Consider the following 21,918-nt stretch of genomic DNA (forward strand, 5'->3'; position numbering starts at 1 on the left):
AAAACAAGCGGGAGTAGATAACAAGTCCCTGATAATTATCCAGCAAGGCCACGCATCTTGAGGGAGCAGGCTGAGATGTTGTAGCTGCTGGAGAATGGTCAGATTGGTGCATGGAGACTGACCAAAAGCAGAAGGGCACCAGGCTGGGGGGAGTTGCAAGGACAAACAGATGTGGCAAGGGGCAAAGCATGAGAGGGCAGTGAAACCATTCTGGCAAGGATAAATTGTTTAACAGGGACTTGAATATGAGTGAGGCATCTGAACACTCAGGTGAAGGAGTTGGCAAGAGTGACAGTGTCCCAGAGGGGAATTGGTTGAAAATAGCAACCAGAAAGCTACGACAGAAGTATCAGCTTTGAAGCACTAAAACTCTGTTATTTTAGGCTGCTCTTGAGGTTTTATCTCACTATGACACATTATTAAAATATATTTGAAACAGCTCAAATTTTCATCAGGAAAAATTATGTTCCAGTATATTTTTTTATGCAAAACCAACAAATTTTAAATGTGCATGTTTGTGTTGTCAGGCGCAGTACATTTTCCTTCATCAATGTACACTGGAACTCCTAAACAACAAGGGAAACAGCCAGTCCATCTGGTTCGTTAGTTACTCTGCTCTGGAGAAGATGGACTCCCTGGATAACATGGAAGGTAACCAATGTTCACAAAGAACCACAGGGAAATTTTTCACATGTCACTCGCCTCATGTATTTGCTTTGGTCTTCAGGTGATGTTGAACTAGAATGGGAGGAGACGACAATGTGAAAACCTGACACCCGAGAGTATTCTCCGATTTCACCTGCACAGGACCAGTGCACAGTTCCTGGAAAGAAAAAAAGTCTTACAAACACAGGATGTGTAAAAAAAAAGAGTGATGAACAAAACTTTGGTGCTGCAATTCACCTCAGTTTTCTCTTCTTGCTTCCAAAGACGAGCAAGAACTAAGGCTTTTAAAAAAAAAAAAGATGGACAGGGAAGAATTACCATGAGAATTCTATCGAATCTTTAATCCTGCAGGTACTTTGCACAAACTGTCTTTCTGTATTTACTTACCTTAACATGTTGATGTTGAATTAATTTTTGTAAGATAATATATTTGGCCAAAACTGTAATTTTTTTTTCATTCTCTATGTAACTATTTGTGGCAAGCTGTTCTTTCTCAGGAGTGATTTGCAAAATAAAACCAAACTTGCAATCTTTCTTGTTTTAATGCTTGAATGGATGTCTTTACACATATTAGAAAGAAAGAAATTAATATACGGGAACACACTCCATAAAATTATGAGACAAAAGTCAACAATTTATGAAAATTGAACTAGTAGAATTATGAGTAAAAGAGCCAATATATTTTGATGATAAAGGTCTAAGTTGAAAATGTATGAGATTTAAGTCATAAATTTATAAGGCAAAAGTAATTTTACTAATATAAAAAACAACAAAAAAAAGAAGCAGAGACGTGGAGCGCATTGTTGTCGGTTACTTCAGCTTTGGTTTCACAAATAAAGCAACAGACTTTTAGTGAGTCCACATTGTTTTACTATAAGGACATTGAAAAGAATTTGCAGGAAACTGGGCCTCTTCAGAAGCAGATTCTTGATCCACAAGGAGTGGATTTCCAGTGGCCCAAATGCATTTTGGCACATAGATTCCTATTATAAACTAAAGCCTTATGGCATCCCCATAAATGGTTGCATTAATAGTCAGTATGCAATGTGGATAGAGGCATACAACCAACTTTAATTTTGAAAAACCATGGCTTTGTTCCCATAAATATTCTTCTTTTTTATCACACTCTACAGTTTGTATGTTAATTTTTTTTCTTTCATTGTGGCTCTAATATTTTGTGCTATGTCTTCGTTATTTTATTGAAACTGTTTTTTGGAGGGAGTTGTGAAAAGAGTTTTGAAATGACAGCCTTGTGTTGTGTTGCTGTTTTGTTGCTTCACTTCATTTTACAATTAGATTTGCTGTTTGCATGCAGAACGTAAGCTTTTGCTTCCTGAAGCTACAGACTTCAGGACTTTAAGAAGCAGAGACTACATTTTTTTCCACCAATTAAATAGCAGACAAAAGACCTTGGGCTGATTGCACTTAAAGTCACGTTAAAACAGCAAAATAATCTGCTCCACAAAGGCTTTTTGTTTCGTTTGGCACAGAGACATTAGCCCAGGCAGGTTTGTGACCCCAGGTTTTGCTTTTGGGTGTCTGCTGAATTTCCTTAAGCTTCTTCATAACCTCTTTTTTCTTAAACACCTGGTGCAAATCCATACCAAAGAAAAGCAAGTGTTCAATAATTTGAAACAAGTAACACACACAGACAACAATCCAAAACTGAGAGTAAAAACTACTTTATTATTTTGTTCTCTTCAAACAGAATTTTTTTTTAGAAATTCCATTAATAAATATGTTGCTTTTAAAGAAATTTCGATTTCTAAAATATTGTGAGGGTGCAAAGATTAAATGAAGGTGCTCCAGAGAGAATGCAGATTGGTGCATCTCCATGACAACCAGGGAGAAGACTTGGGGGGGGGGGGGGGGCAGGAAGCAGGAAGCAAAGAGAAAGAGAGAAGAAAATGACATCAATCAACCCAACATGCCCTGACAATGATGGCACAAGCATAGGATCAAGCTCCTCCTGTGTTCAGGACTTAAACAAAAGAAAACATGCTGTTTATAGTTTATAGTAATTAAAGTGGGACTGCTGACTTGTCAAGTTGAGCAGTAAATTTAAGTTACATTTATTGTTGCTTTGGCAGCTATGCAGACGTTGTGTAGGTAAGTGTGTGCATGTGTGTTTGTTGTTCATATACTTGTGTGTGACTGTCTCATGTATGGGTGTGATTTGTTATTTTACTGTGTTGACCAATAAAACATAGCCCTTTACACACCTTCACAAGTGACACAGTCGTCGCTTAATAATACTGTAATGATGTAATATGGTAATCGATTGATGAACTTTGATCAGTTATAATGTCAGTGACTGGTACCATGGCAACGGGAGTATATTCTATAAAAGCTGCCTGTTTCTGGCTCTCATATAGGGGCGGAAGCATTTTCCCTAAATTACTTTGTGAATAATAGCTATAATTATTTTGTTCTTTTTTCTCTTTAAACTAGATTTTCTCTGTACAAATACATACGTAGATACACACACTATGCAATCACTTTTTCAGAATAAATCTATATCTATTTACAATATGTCCAATATATTCTGTAGAGGAAAAAAAGTCTTTGTTCTGTGTGTCACGGCTGGATGATGCTCTACGCATTGATTCAAGCTTGTACCGTTAACACTGAACATATGACACAGTAATGAAGTCAATAATCGGTTTATGAACACCTTCATGTTTTCTTCTTATTTATATCCCTACATTGTTTTTTTTTTAATTTAACTATTCAATCAAATAATTATTTCTGTGTGGCCTCAATCCAAAAATAACTTTAACATTCCCATTAGGTTACATATACGGGCAATTGTGAAGGTGATAAAAGGGTTTGAAATTTATTTTTTCCTTCTTTTTTTTTTTTTTTTTTTTTGCACCTTTGACCAACCCAGTGCCCACAAACAAGCAAGCTAAACACAGTAACAAAGGCATTTTGCTCTTATTGCAGCTCAGAGGTGAAAATACAGCATCACTAGTTGCACTGCAGCACAGTCCTTCCTAAGCTCAGTCAGAGCAACACTCCAATGATTCTTCACCAGTTCAGCAGAACACATAATGGACCCCAGAAACATGATTGTCATCCAGACTTTGTTTTAAGTTGATCTTTGTGAGTAGAAGCACTTACTCATACTCACGTTACTGCACATGAAAGAGTGGACATGGCCACGTTTTAATTTTTTTCTGCTTCACACATACTGATAATCTGTTCCCTAGAAAAGAAAGGAACCAAAATGTCACTGTACTTTTTTTCTTCACATTATGCAGGCATGAAAAAAAAAATGTAATTAGCTGCACAGAAATAATTCCTCACAATGCACAACCTAAAGAACAACCGAAATGATGAAACACATGAAAATTGTTGCCCTGATGAAAACTGTGCACAACTGTGTCCTTCAGTTTTTAGCATTGTGTCCCTTTTAGCAGATTTTTCTGTCACTGTTTTTCAGTTTCATGGTCCACACTCTCAGAAGCATTTGTCAGACACTGACATTTAAAAGTGAAAGTTAAAATCTAGGAAATGAGGGAGGAAAACACCAGTTATTGGATGACATCTTGGAAACGAGAGACAAAAGTCTTTCAAAGTGGCATCAGAGCTGCACCATGACAACGTTTTTTTTTTTTAAACTCTATCTCAAATCGTGTGTCCAAAATGTTCTGCGCTGCTTTTATATTGAAACACATTGACTTGTGCTCTGAGTGTTGTGTTCAGGTGTGAAGATCCGGCTTGAGTCCTTGGGGCTGTCGGCTCAAACAATGCTGCGGGAGCCGCTGGAGTTGCGTCGACGGATGAGAGGGATGGTATGGTGAAGGGGCATGGGTGAGTCAGGTGGACAGAACTGGTGAGGGTGGTTGTAAGGGGGAGGCGGTGGCGGCAAAGGGGGTTGGGGGCCGTCTCCCTCTCTGACCCGAACAGGCGTCGACATGGCCGACTGGATGAGTTGATGAGTGGCAGGGGATTGGCTAAGGAATGCCTCCATCCGCCCCCGCCCACTCTGGTCCACTACGATCACCTTGACGATCTGCTGACATTGGATAAGTGTCTCTGGGCGGAGGTCCCCAGGCTGGACAGGGCTGAGCAGAGCAGGGGGCGCAGTCAGGGCGAGGGGAGGGGGCTCAATGCTGGGGTGGCTCAGCTGATAGGTCTGCAGCCTGTTGTGAATTGACACCTAGTTTAGGAACAGTCAGAGAATGCATGAAGAGTTACCAGCCTGAACGCAGCCTCTACGCAGCCCTCTGGTGAGTTACGCACAAGGGCATGCAGGCATGCGGGTGGAACCATGCAGAGCGAGCGCATGCAAAATGCAAAACGTCTCCCTTTCACTCACATCTTCACTGACACATGACTTGCACTGTAACATACACACACCAGCCCAGGAGGGGAAAAGGCTTGTGCATCAGTAAGAGATTTGGCATAAAAATAAATATAGGAATATTTGTGTGTGTGTGGGGGGGGGGGGGTGTAATACAGTAGTGCCAGAAGAGGAGGAAGGTGACACCGAGGGCTTGGTGTCTTGCTATCACACTATAGACAACCTCAAGGAAAAGAAGAGAAAATGGGCAAACAAACCAATAGGGTAAAAAAATTTGACTAAAGGAGAAAAAAAATTCTTACAGGAAGGGCTGGTTTTACAGAGAACCATCCAATCCACACATACATACAAAATCAACATTTATGATCTGCATTTAAATCACTAAATGGTATTTTAAAGAGCTAGACGGCGTATGTTTTATTAGAAGAGGTGAGAGCCGGTCTGAACAAAAAACAAGGCTGTGGTGCTGCTACAGCAGACTCATCTCAGCTTTCTTTGCTTTGTCAGCTGTTTGTCAGGGATATGCTACAGGCAGAGCTCTTCAGAAGTAAAGTAAAAAGCCCCTATTTTTTCAGAATCAGGCCTTCATCTTATCACGCAGACTCTTTTATGGTCTTTAGCAACGCTTCTTGTCTCATTCTTGCTGGGAAGGTCTCTGAAATTTAAGGCCTACTGAGATTTCTTTGTGCAGTTTTACACCAGTTGTGGTGTCCACACATCTTTATGTTATCGATAGAACTACTCACTATACAGAACTCTGGACAAGACTTTTAAAGCTAAAAAAAAAAAAATTCCTTAAAATTATTAACTTGTGGCCAAGAATTTGTATTTTGCATGCTCAAATTGGTATATTTAGTCCAAAATTTAATATTATGCATGCTCAGTTTAGGATATTTAGGCCACAATTTAATATTTTTTGTGCACAAATTTGCATTTTGTGCAGAGCAAAAACAAATTATTCACTCAAATATATAACTTGTGCCAAAAATGTATATTTTGTGCACTCAAATTAGAATATTGAGGCCATAATTTAGTGTTTCGTTTTCACAAAGTAGCTTTTAATTTGCAAACAAATTACTGTTTTGTGAGCACAAATTAGCATTTTTGGGCTCAAATTTGTATTTTGTGAGAACAAATTTGCATTTTGTGGGAACAAATTTGTATTTTGTGGGAACAAATTTGTATTTTTTGTGCACACAAATTTGTGTGCCCAAAACAGTAACTTGTGCCAACAAAATGCTAAAGAAAAAAATGCTGATTTGTGGCTAGAAATGCTTAATTTGAGGGAACAATATTTTTAATGTCATGTCTAGGGCTCCGTGACATACAGCCTGGTTTCCTTAATATCTTGTCAGATTTTTGTTTGTTTGTTGTTCACGTGTTCTCTTCTGCTGCATGATCTTCATCTCTGCTCAGATACTCCTCTCACTACTCACTATGTCACATATGCTCACATACTAAACTACACACACGTAGCTGGAGGCGAGGCGCAGATACCTACCTGAGGCAGACGAGAGCAGCTCAGGCACTCACCTCTACTGTGTTGTTGTTGCTGGTTTTATCGTACGGATCCTGCTGGCCTGTGGGGAGAGACAGGTCTATTTGTGAGGCAGCAGACACATACACACCCAGAGAGCCTGAAACAGGCTCTCATCCATAGCGCTGACATTTAGTAAGGATATTCTATATTATGATGCACAAGCAAAACCAGCACCTGAGGGGGAGCTGTGTATAGTGTGCATGTCCATTTGACCACCATTTGTGTGTAAGCTGTGTGGCTGGATGCCTTGTTGCCTCTCCAATTCCCCTGAAACAAAAGACGAAAAATATTTAATAGATGCAGCTTTTTTTTTGTCGTTGCTATTGCATTTTGCAAGTGTAGAGTATTTCCTTACACTGTATGTGTATCTGCTCCATCTCATTGACTTCCGAAATGGCTTCTCTGAGCTCTTCTGCAAACCTTCTGAGCTCTTCTCCACTTGGAGAGCAGAAACTCACCAGCTGCTTCTTCTCTGAGGTAAATGGGCTCATCATGGTGATACCATGGGCATAGTCTGATGAAAAACCCAAGGAGCAGAAAGAAGAAAGTGTTTTCACTATATCTTTGATTCCTGAGTAAATTATGCATGCTGTGGATCCTTTTAAAATGCATCAGCTCTGTTGCTATCTCATACAAGACTACAGTTAAGCTTGCACAAACTCTTGTTACTACACTGATGGTCAAATCTTTTCAGGGGTAATATGTCTTTAATCTGAAAAAATACTTATGAAACTTCCAAGTGTTAGACACTTTTCAATGTGATTTTTGAGTTTTTCTTGAAAATGAAGAAATTTGTATAATTCTGTTTACATTTCTTTTACTGTGGGGGTGAATTTACTTGGTAACCTGGGCTGATATTAAATGCAGTGGTGTTTAACCTTAACCCCTTCATATCTCTCTTTATTCATAATTATATGAAACAAATATTCTTCTTTGTTTTTTCCATTCAAGTTGATGCTAAATTAAGTGATTGAAGGGGTTAAAAACTTCACTTTAAATGGTCAAACCTTTCTGAAGGTGTTTTTATTTGTTCCCTAGTAAATTCTGGTACCATAGACCAGGGGTCTGCAACCTGAGGCTCTGGAGCTACATGTTGCTCTTTATCCCCTCTATTGTGGCTCTCTGGCTGAAGAAAAGAAAAGGATTGTAGCATTTATTTAAATTTAGTTAGTTAGATTTATGGATTTATGGCTAAAATGTTACTTTAAATGTTAGATAAATGTTGTAAAGTTGTTTTTTTTACACAGCTATTGGCATTAGCCTTGTATTTCCTCCAGAATGCATACATTTTAAATACTGAGCAAATTATTGTTAAAAGGTTTAAACTTCTTTAAGCTCTGTTTTTATTAGGATATATTTAATTAACAAATCATCCTATGCTGTAGAATAATGTTTAGTTGCTGTATACGGAGGAGAAAAGTATATGTATTTTAAGGTACTTTAAATACTTTTTCTACCGGATTCTAAACCATTTATCTTCTGCCGTTTTATCTCTTTCGGGGTAACGGGGCTGCCGGAGCCTATCCCGGCTACTTGTGGGCAAAGGCAGGGGGCCCCCTGGACAGTTTGCCAGTCTGTCCCAATCACACACCCATTGACACAATTTAGAGTTGCCAATTAACCCTATAAAGCATGTTTTTGGACGGTGGGAGGAAGCCGGAGAGAACCCACGCATGCACGGTGAGAACATGCAAACTCCACACAGAAAGGTCCCCCAGCCAGGACTTGAACAGGGGGCCTTCTTGCTGTGAGGCAAGAGCGCTAACCAATTCTCCACCATATTATAAACCAATTCTAAACCAAATAAGTCATATTTATGTTCAGGTTTACATTTGTAAGTAGGAAAAAGGATGATGGCCCACCAAAGTAGACCTATCAATGATAAAAGAAAATGTCTTTGTTGATTTACACTGTATAACCATTTTTATTGAAGTATATTTGCTGCAGCAGATGCAGTGATATTTTTAAAAGTGTGTGCCTTTCTCAAGAGTAAAATCCAAATTCATAGGTTGAATAAAATGATTTTTTTTTTCAAAATAGCAAAGGTTAGGTAATAAATATCATAAATATATAAAATATATAAAATAAGGGGTTTACAGTTTTCTAAAGGGTCAAACAAGATTGTGTGGCTCCTATAAGTTCTGGTCAACAGGAAACCGGTCTGAACGTTGCAGACCCCTACCGTAGACCAATTCCTAATATAAAAGTTTCTTTAAGGATTCCAATTTGAAATGTAAAATATATGTCAACACAGTTCATACTTTTAAAGAACATCATTAAACAAGTTCTGATGTGCCGGCTAAAAGCAACTGGTGTTTTCTGTCTTTACCATTGTTTCAATTACCGTAAATTCCGGACTACAAAGCGCACCCGATTATTAGCCGCACCCACCCATTTTCACGTGTTTAACTAATTTTATACATACACAAGCCGCGTCGGGGTACAAGCCGCATGAATTAGGCAACATTGTCAGGGGATCACTTCCTGACTCAGAGTGTAAGTGTGATTTATTAGCACACAGTGGGTGGAGTCATTTTTGCCTCAGGCTCATGTCTTAGAGTCTATCTGCATCTGCCAAACAGTATGCACCTCTATTCTGTTCACAAGTTCCTCAGTTATGGTTTTTATTTTTATTATTTTTTTTTAACTTATTGACAATCTAGGTATCACACATAAAATTACAAACAGTAACCATATAATCAACATTACATCCCTCAGTTATGATGAGGAAATTTACATCCCCGATCCCCCATTTCCCATGAGTCTTAGGGGCTAAAGGCGGGGCCAACGCCCGGCTCGCCATACTGTTGTACGTGTTTAAGAATGAGCAGCAGTGCATGGAGGGGTGAACGGGTAAAGCTCTCCTTCCGCTTGTGTCGCGGCAGCGTTATGGGAGTAACAGGGCTGTTTAAAAAACACACTAGTAAAATAAAGCAGCGACGACTGAAAAGCGCGCGCCTCAGCGCGATACGCGCGCCTCCTCGCGGCGCGTGGGTCAGAAGTTTCCTTCCACAACAAACACTTGCTCCGCGGACGCCTCGAGTAAGCCCTGGCTGCAGCCTGCAGAATGGCTCGACGCCTCCGCGCTCCCGCGCGCTCCTTGTCTCCCCTTCCTATCTACTCCGACAGCTCTGGCCAGCGCAGCTACAGGGAGGAGCGCTTCGTCCCCATTGCGCCGGTGAACGGAGCAAATCGTGTCTGTGCAGAGCAATCAGACTTAATACTGTACGTTTTGTGTATGAGGGGCGGATGCGTTGTTACGTGTGGGAGCCTTCAGACTGCCATCGGCCCCGCAGCTCACACGACACGCAGTCTCCAGCTCACACGGAGGCTGTGAGCGTTTCAATGCAAATCTCTGCTCAGTCCTTAGAAACCGTTAACACGACCACGTCAATTTGTGTTTCCAGTCGTGTCCCGACAAAATAAAGGCTGATATTATTCCCACATATTTACGTGCAGCCAGCCGAGTCACTATGACTCAGAGGTAAATGCACTCCTGAGCATGCGCTGTTCTCTCCGTCACGCAGCTGACCGGCTTTTCCAAACCCGTTGGTGATTTTTTCACGCTGCTTTTAACGATTGCTTTTAACTTGAAAGCTTCATCATATTGTAGCGGCGATCACGTGCACGTTGGGTCTAATGGCACCAAAGGATTCTGGGATGCGGCTGGACATGCGTGTTTCGTTTTGTTGAACCATTACTGAAGTGTCTAAGACCTGAAGTCAAGTCCATTCTGTTTGGCTGCTTAGAGGTGTGTTGAAAAACAAATGACTTGTGTTTGATGTTAGAGAATTCAAACTATTCATTGTGTCCAAAAATACGTACACGGCGGCCGCCAATAAAATCCAATAATTAGCCGCGTCACTGAATAAGCCGCAGGACTGTAAGCGCAGGAAAAAAGTAGCGGCTTGTAGTCCGGAAATTACGGTAATTGTTTTATCCTACAAAATCGTCAGAATTCTACGGAACTAAAGGTATGTTCTGTAACTACTTTGACTTTTTGCGGGACTTTGAATCGTAAAATGCTTAAACATCCAATCGTACAAGCACATCTTCTCAACCGGGCGAATTTCAACATTTTTTATTAGATAAAGGAACAGCCTACAAATCCCAACTGAGATAAAGTTTTTTCAAACGTATTAAATCTTTGTAGTATGTTCAGTTATTCGACAAGATAATGACCTACTCTTGATCTGTATCACAAGTCGTGAAACATTCAGTCCTCTTTTGAAAAACTGATGATAATGACCCAAAAAAGATGGTTAAAAACTAAATGAGGATCTTACACTCATTGCTGAAGAGGTGAAACTGCATCCCCAGCAGCCCCATAGCTTTGCAGAAGGTGTAAGAGGCTGAGCTTTTCTTTTTGGGACACATCTTCAAGATCTGGATAAACAAAACAAACAATTTTCCTCAACTGAACTGTTTTCTGCATTCTTTTGCTTATCTTTTCATTTTCATTAATGTTTAAAGACATTATGTTTATATTCTTACCAGTAACAGGTCATTAAAAAGGAAGACCTCTCTCTGGAGCTGGGACAGTTTCTGCTTGTGAGGTTTATTAGCATCAGGGACCTCGAAAAGACGACAGCAGCAAACCAAGCGTCTGTGGGGCACAGCAAGGATCTGTGAAAAAGAGGTTAACGGGATGGAGAGGATAGTTAGTGCAGTGCAGGAGTTACACTGTAGCAAGATGATGCATCACACATGAGGAAGGAGGCTGTACTAAAAAATTCTGAAATGAGGGGAAGATGGATAAACGGTAGTGCTGAAACCAGGGAGACTTATACTGTAAAGGGATCCCTCACCGTTTTCAGGCCCAGGATGGACTGTTCCACACGGCTCACATAAGTGACATGGTCTTCATTTGAGCGCAGCTCTCTCTGCTGAATTCTTTCATAAATGCCTGCAACCATCTCCCTGGGAATGTCTGCTCCGTCATCCACACCTGAGAAAATTCAGTGCCAGAGTGGCTGTCACATCCTTAGTCATCCTTTGTGACAGCAACACATTCAATAATTATAAGGTTGTTCTTAATTCATGAGCGTGTACAACAAAATATAACTTGTTTTTGGGAGCGGGGTTGTGCAATTTTTCCTTTTTTTGAACGGCTATACAAACGTTTGTAGATTTACAATACTTTTTTTTGTCCATTGTGAATTTTGGTGTTTTTCTAAATTGTTTGTTGCTTTTATATTTCTTGACATTAGTTATGCTCTGGGTTCAATATTTCAAAATTTGATCACAGCTGTTTCTTTTGATTTCTCCTCAGTAAATGTTATGTAAGTCCATGTGGTTCCGTTGTTCACTGCCAGATCCTCTTGCCTTTTATCATCCATGGTTTAGGGGTTTTGGCTTGTCACAGTGAGTTTCAAATTTAGTGTTTCATCATTTTCGAGTTAGTTTATGACAACGTTTCTGTTCGCGTTTGTTATGGTAGCATTGTGCTCAGCATCTCTTTCTGTTCTGCATCAAGCCTCTGCGGATATTCTGTTTTATCTGAGGAATTGATGAGAATGCAGTATTTTGCTTCAAACTAGAAATGAGAAGCATGTCCCAATCTGAACCAGAGAGTAGGAATTAAGTCAAAATTATAAATTATGATCCTAATCCAAAGTCAAACAATGAAAGTATTGACAAGAAAGTGCTCGTCACAAAGACAAGAATAATTACTTTTGCACAAGAACGTTAAAATCTAACCATGGTAGTTGCAGGGTAACAAAAAACTAAACTGATATCAAAAATGAAAATCCAATATGGTATTTTAGCAGTCATAACTTGCCACTTTGCTGCAGAGTCTTAAAGAGGTACTGTAGTAATACAGAGCCATTTTTCCCAGACGGGGTGCTTATCACAGGACAATGGTGAAGTGCCATATAAAATTTGTCAGACTGATGATTATAGCCACATGCAAATTGTATAAGCAATCAGTGAGTTAAACATTCAGAAATATGTGTCTGTTCTGGAACACCCTTCTGTGTGCAAAGGTAGACCGCCCAAGGCAGGGAGAGCAGCACCAGACTCCAGAGAACAAAATGGAGCAGCTTCAATGACAAGATGACACTGATTAAGTCAGACACAGTTTAAAAAGAAGGAGCCGGGGTGGAGGAGGGTTGTATAGCTGCTCGAGAAAGAAGCAGCCAAGGTGTGTGGGCGAGAGCCCTTTTAATAGAGTGCTCTTTATGAGAGTAACAAGCTGAAGAAATGACACAGCTGACTGATATGGGATCAGCAGATGTATTGAAATGTGACCTGAGCTCCGAATTTGACTTGACTAAAGGGGTGCCACACGGAAAAAATAGAAATGCAACATTGTTGGTTAAGGCGTATAAAGAAACAATACGGATCAAAACATGGATGCAATTTATGCACAAGTTCAAAATAGCTCTTGTGATGAATTCAATAAATAATAAAAGAAAGTCTGCTTGTGGGAAAAATTCCACAGTGCAACAAGCCAACATCTCATAAATGTCAGTGTTACATGGCATCATCAAACAGAAAATGTGACCAAATGCTCAGAGATGATGCACTGTGTGGTGAAGGGCATGGAGACTATTACTGAGGGTTTACGAAGGCAACATGTGTGACTGGTTTCAGACGACACAAATGACAGCAGGAAAAGTGATACTTCTATTTTTTTAGGAAAATGTCTTGTAAACGTTTTAATGATTCACCACATCCTATGTTTCTTCACAGGATGATTACCCACCAAAAGAAAATTAACAAATCAGGGCAGAGTTTTCCAAATCTGATACTAACTGGTCATATTTTTTTTGTAAATTAAGTTTTTTAATAAGGTTGATTGGCTATTATTTAGAACGTTTGCAGTTGTCAGATGACTAAATCAGTTAAAATTGGAGGTGCACTGATATTTAAAAAAGGAATGCTGATTAAATCAATGTATCTTGGGATGATTTTTTTTTTGGCTTCAAAATATACATGAAACAAATCTTATTTAAGATGCAGTTATTAAATAAATATGATCAATTTGAATCATTTATTTAAAAAAAACTTGAGTTGATAAAATTAATAATTTCTTAGACCTAATTAAGTGAAAAGTGTGTGTGTGTGTTTTTTAGGAACAGAGCACAGGGTCAAATAAAAGAAATCTCTTCGTCCTCTTCAGCTTCTTTGAGTTAAGTAATCTCAGTTCAAGGTGCTGTCACTCAAAGAAAAAGTGATTGTGAAGTTAATGAGAAAGAGCAAGAATGACATTGACTTCTCCTGTCCTCCACTCATTCTTCATTGTCCTCATTATTCTTTAAGCGCTGGATTTCAACAGACGTCCTTACGATACGCAGTTGAGAGTGTTAGCCATGCGAAAGCGTGTGGTTACTATATTTAGTCAAACTCTAGGCTCAAAAAACCACTGGCCATGAAAATGAACACATCTCCTGCTTCTGTTACACAACGCAGAGGTGATGTACAGGGCCATGTTTGAGCGCGCTCACCTCTTAGATTGCGTATGAAGTCATCAAGGCCCATCTTGCGATGCGGTTTGATGTTGGGGGAGTACATGTCGGTGTTGAGGAGGACTACAGCGAAGGCCAAAATGAAAATGGTGTCCGGGTTGTGAAACTGCTGAACGACGTCCGGATTACACATGCAGTACCTCTGACTGTGGAGGACAGAGAGGACAGAAGAGTCATCCACATCTAGGTTTAGTATTGTTATCAGCTTTGCAGAGACATTTTAAAAATGACAGACGTAAAATTAATTAATAAAACAGTACTGAAAATTACAATAAGAAATAATCCATGCCCAAGCACAAGATAGAAAATATGCATATAAATGGACAAAATAAACCAAAAATGTCATAATTTAAAATGTAATGTCTTAGGTAAATGTCACAGCTTCTATGTACTTTTCTGTTATTATTACGGCTTCTAAAAACACATGCACCTGGAATGGGCTGTTCTTAATGCTTTATTAAAAATACCTAATATAAGGAGAAAGATCAGGAGAGCATTAATAATAAAACTCTTAAATAAAATCATAGAAAACACTGCAGTTGTCTCCGTTAAAGTCCCACTGCAATCACATCTTGATCAATTGTAAAGCGTTCCCAGGGGTCTTTTGATTGTGATTCGGCCATTTTTAGGCAAAATAAAAACAAAACCGTGTCGTTTTCTAGGACAAAGTTTGGACAAAACAGTAGCTCATCAGAAATGATGCCTCTAAGTTGTGAGTGGGACAGCTGGCGTGGAAGAAAACCTCTGCTGATATCCCATTAATCCTTTCCCTACACTCTCTCCCACTAGCTTACAACCCCTTATAACCCCAAGCGAAGATTACCGGAGCAATGAAAATGATGAACAACCTTGGAGCTATCCAGCTGTAGATGCCAGCTCAGATGAGGAAAACAAAGACGTGTACATGGATATATTTGTCTAAAAGTGGATGTTTTGGAACGGAGTGGAGAAGGAAGACTTCAGCCCTCCAATTTCAGTTACTGCGTCACCATTGAGATCTTTTTTAAATGCTTTTTATCTCCTCCTGATTCATCCAGATTTGACTAAAGAAATATACAAAAACACAGTTTTAATCTAATTTTTTTTTATGTGTCCTCCATCTTGAGAAAAAATTTGATAAAAATATGTTGAAAAACCAAAAACACGGTTTTCATTAGAGTGGGTCTTTAAGAAAAAACAAGTTTACAGTTACCAAAACATAAATGACACATGCAGACTTTAACCGACTTTAGAAGAATCCCACTTTCACAAAGTAAACATAGTTTTTACTTTCAGTTTATTTAGAAAAATTGTTCACCTACTAATCAGTGGCTTTATTATATGTATGTGTATGCAGATGACATTAGTCATGCTTTCCGCGACTAAAATATTATGATAAACTTTCAAATCCCTTTAACCGTTTCAAACAATGAGCTGGGAGGCCACTAAGGGATTTAGTGATTGCAAACACAACATAAATGCTGCAGAAGCCCAGATAAGAGGAATCAGCAGAAATGTTATTATATGAAGACAAGTTGTTATCCCAGCTTATCTTAAGGCAGTCACTCCCCCATGCAGATTTTCTCTACCTGGTTTTTAGATTTGAAAAGTCGTCACTTTATAATGACCGAAGTTGGCACAACAAAAGAACAGCTCTTCCTTAATGCGGCTTGATCTGTTCTGGACACAGCGATTGTGCAGTTGGATTTTTAAACCCTTTCACTGCCCACAGGCTTCACTAACTCTCACTTCCACCTCCTCTTCCTCTTCCTCCATAGCTCCCACCCTTTATTGTCACTTACACTCACAAATGGGCCATTTCAGTGGTGGGAGGCTATTATCCATGCATCCAGACAGGATGTAGTTACAAAGAATGCTTCTTTGCACCAAACAGATGTGTACTTGTCAGAGAATATGCGACAGAGACCTGTATACCTGTAAAAGCCATTTGTCACGCCTAACACAAGACTTTAAACCTTCTAAGATATCAATTGACCACTTTAGCTCAGTAAATAACCTTTTTTATTAGAAAGAAATAGCACAGCCCCCCCTGACAATGCAATACGCATGCTCAAACCTGTGCAGACTAATAAAGAGAGACTAAAACAAGTTTCCACATTTGCCAGCTTGATGCAATTCTGCAGCAAATCTACCATGGACTGAATGCAAAGCAAGCTCCACTGTCAGTGTATGAATGTGCATTATGTATGCAGAACCACGCAGAGACATGTGAGAACCTTAAACTGTAGTGGACAGACTCTCATTTTCTGCTCATGAAAGTTACATATCAAAATACGTCTTTGTATGAGAGGGGTATATTTCCATCAAGACTTCAATCAGATGAACTAAGTGTTACGTAACAGATGTGGCTGTGGTTGTCTGCCTGTTTTAATAAACAACTGTCTTGTCTCTGACCTATGCTAACAGCCCGGGCTGCGGCTGAGAGTGGCATCAGATCACTGATGACTTTGTAATGCACACCCAGAGGCTCAGCATCCACGGTTCAGTGCGATGTGATCAACTAATGATGGCAGTGGGGGTTCTGATTGGCAATCAAATTGGAATCAGTGGTGGGAGGGCCATCATGGTTCCATCACATCTTGGAGGGAGAACCCCCATACTTTGATAGTAATACAAATTATGTTTTTCATGTTTTGCTTATTTGAATCCAAAAAACCAACAACAAAAAAACAGTTTAATTTAAATTAAATATTTTTTCTTTCCATGTTTCCTATTTCTTCATTGGCAAACATACACATGCTGTTCAACATGAGGAAGTTCAGATACAGTGTTATGGGGTTAGTGTTAAAGGTAAAATTATAGCAACACAATAATGCCTATAACATGTTTACATTTTATAGATTTACTTTACATATTTGTATGAAATCTATTCAAAACATGTTTATGGTTTGCTATGATCATACCAACTTTTGATGGGTCTTAAAAACAATGCAATTTAAAAATGTTTATTTAAAATGTCTTCAATAACCTGAGAATTTGAATCATAGAGAACCTTTTTTTTGCTAATATGTGAATTTACAATAATTTGAAATATTTGGGATCTAAATTAATTTGTGTGTTTTTTGTATTTTCAAGTTGTGCAAAAGAAATTCCTTAAAACATAGCATAAAATATCAATTCAGAAATATGACTATCACGAACATGTACTTTTACAGTCAAAACTTATTTAGCACAATAATTTATTCTCTGATCAACATTTTACTTTTATTTTATTGGCTATACTATTGGCTTTAATGTTATTTTATTTTATATATTTATGTATTTGAGTGCTTAATTTTCTTTTTTACAATCTTTGTTTTAATTGTTTTTCTAATTGTAGTAAAATACTTTTTACTGTACAGTTTTAATGTTTTATATTAATTTGTACAAAGATTGATTTTGTTTTTGGTTTTGTGGTCAGTCTGGAATTTCTCCTGTTTAATGCTGTCCAGTACTTTGGCTAACTGAGGTTTTTAAATAGTGCAACATAAATTAAATTAAATAGAATTGTATTAACACTGCGGCAGCTACTTTATGTTACTAATTGACTTATTTTACAGGTTATACGACTTGGATTATTTTGTATAATTTCAATATGTTGTTTGACATTTTTTGGAGACAGGTTTGGGACTAGACTCTAGTCCCAAAGAGACAATCATGACTCTAGTGACTAGAGTCATGATCCAATCTCATGGCAGGTGTGAGCACCCGTGCAAAGCTTGAAAGTTTCAGGCCGCCATGTCTCATTCAATTGCCAACTCAACGGCCTCGGTCTTAACAAGTACCGGCTGAACCTTGTCCTCTAGGTTGATGTGCGCTTGCATTTTGTGTCAATAAATTTGAGAGATTTTATCAAGCATTAACTCTATGTTCAAAGTTTGCTTTTCAACAGTAGAAATAACCACTTATGGAAAGTAGACATGGTAAGTTGTTGTTAATTGGGCGGCAGAAGCTCAGGTGGTTGACCAGGTTGTCCAATAATCAAAGGGTCGGCGGTTCGATCCCCGCTCTCCCCAGTGTTGCTCTACTGGTGTGTGAATGCGTATGAATGTCCCGGTGATGGTCAGAGGGACCATAGGTGTGAACTGGCAGCCATGCCTCTGTCATTGAATGAATGAGGTGCCAAGTCACTTCGTTGCAATGGAATAGAAAATATTAAGTATTCACTTAATAATAATGTTGTGTTTTGACTGATTTGAGAGCTTTCAGATCTACTTACTATTTTAAAATGTAAAATGTTTCACTTATGTAACCCTTGTGCTATCCTTGGCACTTTAACATTGGGAGTTGGGTCATCTAGACCCACCAGACAGTGCGCTGAACCTTTTTTCTTCAATGATTTGTGATCTTCACTGGTGTCCATGGATCACATGAAATCTTTCACCTTTATCCACCTTTGTCATGGTAGGATTAACACGTCAAAGTGAGGGTGGGGTCATCTGAGATAGCACAAGGGTTAATTAAGTAATTCAATTAAGTGTGCAGTATTCGTTTTTAGAGTGTAAAAGCAGGATGTAAAATGTGTCTGCTTGTTTGAGAATGTATATTGTCTTTTTCTTGGTAAAAGAAAAATAAAAAGCCATGGGCGAGACTGAAGAGACATTCAATAGGGAACCAGATGCAAACACAACAGGAGCTCTCACATTTGTCTGGTTCCCAGGCTATCAAAATATCTGCAATATTAATGACATTTCCACCATCTGTACCTCCATCTGCTATTTATATTATGTGTTAATTTGTTGTACAAACCAAGGTGGTAAACATGATAAACTTCACCTGATAAGACTCACAGCGGTAATTAAAAAAATGTTCACATGCTGATTGTAGCAATAAAGGCCTCCTTTAGCACAGAATTAGTTTTTAATGCTTCCACAAAGGCATCTGTGATTCATCCCTACACATTCAGTATACAGATCCATGAATGTGCTGATGTGGGCCTTGTAATCACATGACACTGTTCATGGCTGCTCTGATGCTGCAAAACCGTCTGTCTGAAAATGTTAACACAAGGTGATCCAGCTGGAACTGTCAGAGTCCTTAGTTAAGGAGCTTAGCTGTCTAAAGTTAACGTGCAACTAAAAGAATCAGAGTTGAATTAAATGACTTTCTGCCACATCTGAAAAGTGTGCTGTCGTGGATTGATTGGTTAAGCCGTGCTTTAGCAGGGAGGGTCTCCACATCAACCATAACGCTACTGAGTGAGTCTTCTTTTGCTGCTTAAAATCTTTTTTTATTTTATTTTTTTACTTGTCCTGTTCAACAGCAGAGCAAACAGATGACAGCTCAAGGCCTCTTGTGTTGGACAGATTTTACTGTTACAACATGGGGTATGAATCTTCTGACACACAACGTGTATATTTTAATAAACCCATTTTGTAATTTAGACTAAACTTTATTTATATTAATTCTATTTGCAACCGTTTTTTGTTTTTTTTGGACCGGACGGATTTGCTGTTTAATATCTCAGATGTGAGTCTTCATGAGATAAATACCTAGTGCAAGATTCTCTCCAAAATAATGTTCTAAACAGTTGTCAAGTATTATTTCCAAGAAAGATTCAGGGAACACTATCTTGACAATGACCCAGCTCAGACTCATAAATGGCTGAAAATAATAAAGGAGATGCATTTTAGGAGTTTTATGCACTTCTTAAAAGCTAAAGGCAGTGCAAACTATCTTTTCTACAGGTCTGAAGGTGTGTAATCTTTTCTACCCATTTGCTTTTTGTATTACTATCTCTTGTTTAATGTTGTTTAATTGTTCTGTTGTAAAAAAAAGGAAAAACATAAGGATGTGTTAAAGAAATTGAAATTCATGTGGAAAATGCATTATCTTTCTTTTTGTGTGTTACATAAATGATTCCACTGTTTCTGCCCAGATTGTTTAAACTTCTTAGGAAGTAGTTCCACTGAGAACTGATGTAAAGCTAAAACCTATAACCAAATTGATTTTTCCAATAATTAAGTGTTTTGGACTGTTTAGTTTTATGTCTCACAAACCTTTAGTTGACAGGAGTGACAACCCCCAGCCAAGAGACTGCTAATTTGGCAATTATTGTCGTGACACGTGCAAAAAAATCAGATTAAAGGATGTAACCTTAGGCTGCATTGACTTTAAGGAAGTATAGCTTTTGATTTTCAGTTGACTGATAAATCAGCACCTTTTTGTTTTTGACTGTTTTGAAGACAGCAAGAGCGGGAGTGTCTATTTTCTGGCACTCTCGTGCTCTCTGCCCTGGGAAAGGACATCTTTAATGCCATCAATGGACAGTGACTCAACTTGTCATTCTGGTGACACATTTCTGAGGGAAAAAGCAGTGCAGGGATATTAAATGTACACAGCAATGCAGGTTATTACTCAGAAGGACAAAACAAGGGTAGGCATTTTATTGCATCTTTGGCCCTGAGGGCGGTGGTTGGATATCACCGCAACATTTCAAGGTCAGCCAAAGCCAGAGGATCAAGCACCAGTTAAACCCCTGCTTTGAAAGTACTTTCACAAACAAATTTCTTTTTAAATATATGATAATTTTTTTAATCTAAACGATAAAACCGTGTACTGTAATACAAACGCTTGTTCTTGGCAATGTGAGACAATCCATAGAGAAGCATTGGGGGAGTGTGTAAACGAGTATAGGTCTCCCAAGGTCCTCTTGGTATTTAAATGAGTCATCCTCAGTAGATGTGCTCATACATTTCAGACACTGCAGGGCTGGAGTCAGCACTGATAAAATGAAAGGAAAATCTACTCAGGCTGCAGCACTGTGAGAATCAAACCTAAAATATCCCAGGTTGATTTAAAATAGTAAATGAATGTGTAGCTGTACAGCACAGTGATGAAAGAGAGTGATTCGAATGGAAAGCCCCATCAAGACAATGAATTTGTAAACATATGTTTTTGTTTTCACTCTGGACTGAGCCCATGTGTTCTTTACCTGCAGTGCAGGTAACTGTTGCTATTGGCCTACAATTTGCTGCATTCAGTAAAATATCACAATAAATCAAAGTAATATGGCATCTGAAAAAGAAAGCAGAAATAGTTACAAGTATGTACATGAAGCTGCCCTTTTAATTTACCATTCTAGACACTTCTGCTGCTGCTGGCAATGCAAAAATGAAATGCTGCAACACATTGTTTTCCTCTTTTGCATATACTGCTGCAGGTAAAAGGTCTACTTGTTCCATAAAGTTGAGGGTGTCCTTAAAAGCAGAGCTGTGGTAGAAACGAAACTGGCAGTCTCACCTAAAAGCTTCGATGAGTCGTTCTACTTTTTGTGCTTCTCCCTGAACACGAACATGAGCCTGGAACTTTCTCAGCGCTTCATCGAGCTCCATGCCGGAGAAATCCATCTCATCCACAACGCAGCTGTTAGGAGACAAAATCCTTTTACAAGAGATAAGAGATAAGGTTTTTTTTTCTTTGTCATTGCACCTCATTAGGCAGGGGTGGAGCAACCCCCCCCCCCTCTCCCAGCCCCCAGCAAAAAGCTTTTTCCCCTTGCTTGACCCCAATTTCTGGGTCAATATAGTGTTGTGATTGACAAAGAATAAGAGATCATCTTTAAGCATTGCTAAAATAACCAAAGAAACGTTTTTAAATGAAATATTGAATCCCTCAAGTTATTTTCTTGAATAAGACAACGGTTTGAAATACAAATTTTTGATCCTTTAATTTGTAATGGCCGTCCACTCTGCTGTTGTCATTTGCCACCCTTCCAAAGTCTTCTGCCAACCCCCACCCCCACCCCGCCCCCTATATAAAATGTTTAGCTCTGCCCCTACCACAGAGCAAGGGCAACAAAAAGTGAGCAACAGACTACATTTAAATGTTGACGCCAATGCCCTCTGTTATAGGCGTACTTCCTTTGGAAAGCCACTGACCTGGAAGACGGCATGTTTGCGAATAGGCGCATGTACACACACCCTACCAGCATCAACAGAGAAGAAAAGGTC

At 38.9% G+C, this 21,918-nt stretch overlaps 2 protein-coding genes across 8 annotated transcripts in view; one reads left to right on the forward strand and one right to left on the reverse strand.

Moving 5' to 3' along the window:
* ptprq (protein tyrosine phosphatase receptor type Q) overlaps window positions 1-1,199 on the forward strand; it is a 46,726-nt gene extending 45,527 nt beyond the window's left edge. For all 5 annotated transcript variants that reach the window (XM_023955867.2, XM_078949365.1, XM_023955868.2 and 2 more), the window contains 2 exons: window positions 528-651; window positions 728-1,199. In XM_023955867.2, coding sequence (XP_023811635.1) covers window positions 528-651; window positions 728-765 — 162 coding nt within the window. In that variant the 3' untranslated portion in view covers window positions 766-1,199. The remainder of the gene's footprint in view (window positions 1-527; window positions 652-727) is intronic.
* A 1,133-nt stretch (window positions 1,200-2,332) lies between these two features.
* iqsec3b (IQ motif and Sec7 domain ArfGEF 3b) overlaps window positions 2,333-21,918 on the reverse strand; it is a 36,969-nt gene continuing 17,383 nt past the window's right edge. Inside the window, exons 7-15 of one of the 3 annotated variants that reach the window (XM_011476152.4) lie at window positions 21,209-21,331; window positions 13,967-14,133; window positions 11,324-11,463; window positions 11,010-11,141; window positions 10,802-10,901; window positions 6,871-7,029; window positions 6,690-6,782; window positions 6,509-6,555; window positions 2,333-4,831 (exon numbers count right to left, since the gene is read on the reverse strand). In XM_011476152.4, coding sequence (XP_011474454.1) covers window positions 4,412-4,831; window positions 6,509-6,555; window positions 6,690-6,782; window positions 6,871-7,029; window positions 10,802-10,901; window positions 11,010-11,141; window positions 11,324-11,463; window positions 13,967-14,133; window positions 21,209-21,331 — 1,381 coding nt within the window. In that variant the 3' untranslated portion in view covers window positions 2,333-4,411. Of the gene's footprint in view, window positions 4,832-6,476; window positions 6,556-6,689; window positions 6,783-6,870; window positions 7,030-10,801; window positions 10,902-11,009; window positions 11,142-11,323; window positions 11,464-13,966; window positions 14,134-21,208; window positions 21,332-21,918 lie in introns of all 3 variants that reach the window. The other 2 variants (XM_011476153.4, XM_011476154.4) reach the window with 2 other exon arrangements.

The sequence above is a fragment of the Oryzias latipes genome, chromosome 6 (assembly GCF_053564925.1).
Source record: "Oryzias latipes strain Hd-rR chromosome 6, Olatipes_Hd-rR_3.1".
Classification (NCBI taxonomy): Eukaryota; Metazoa; Chordata; class Actinopteri; order Beloniformes; family Adrianichthyidae; genus Oryzias; species Oryzias latipes.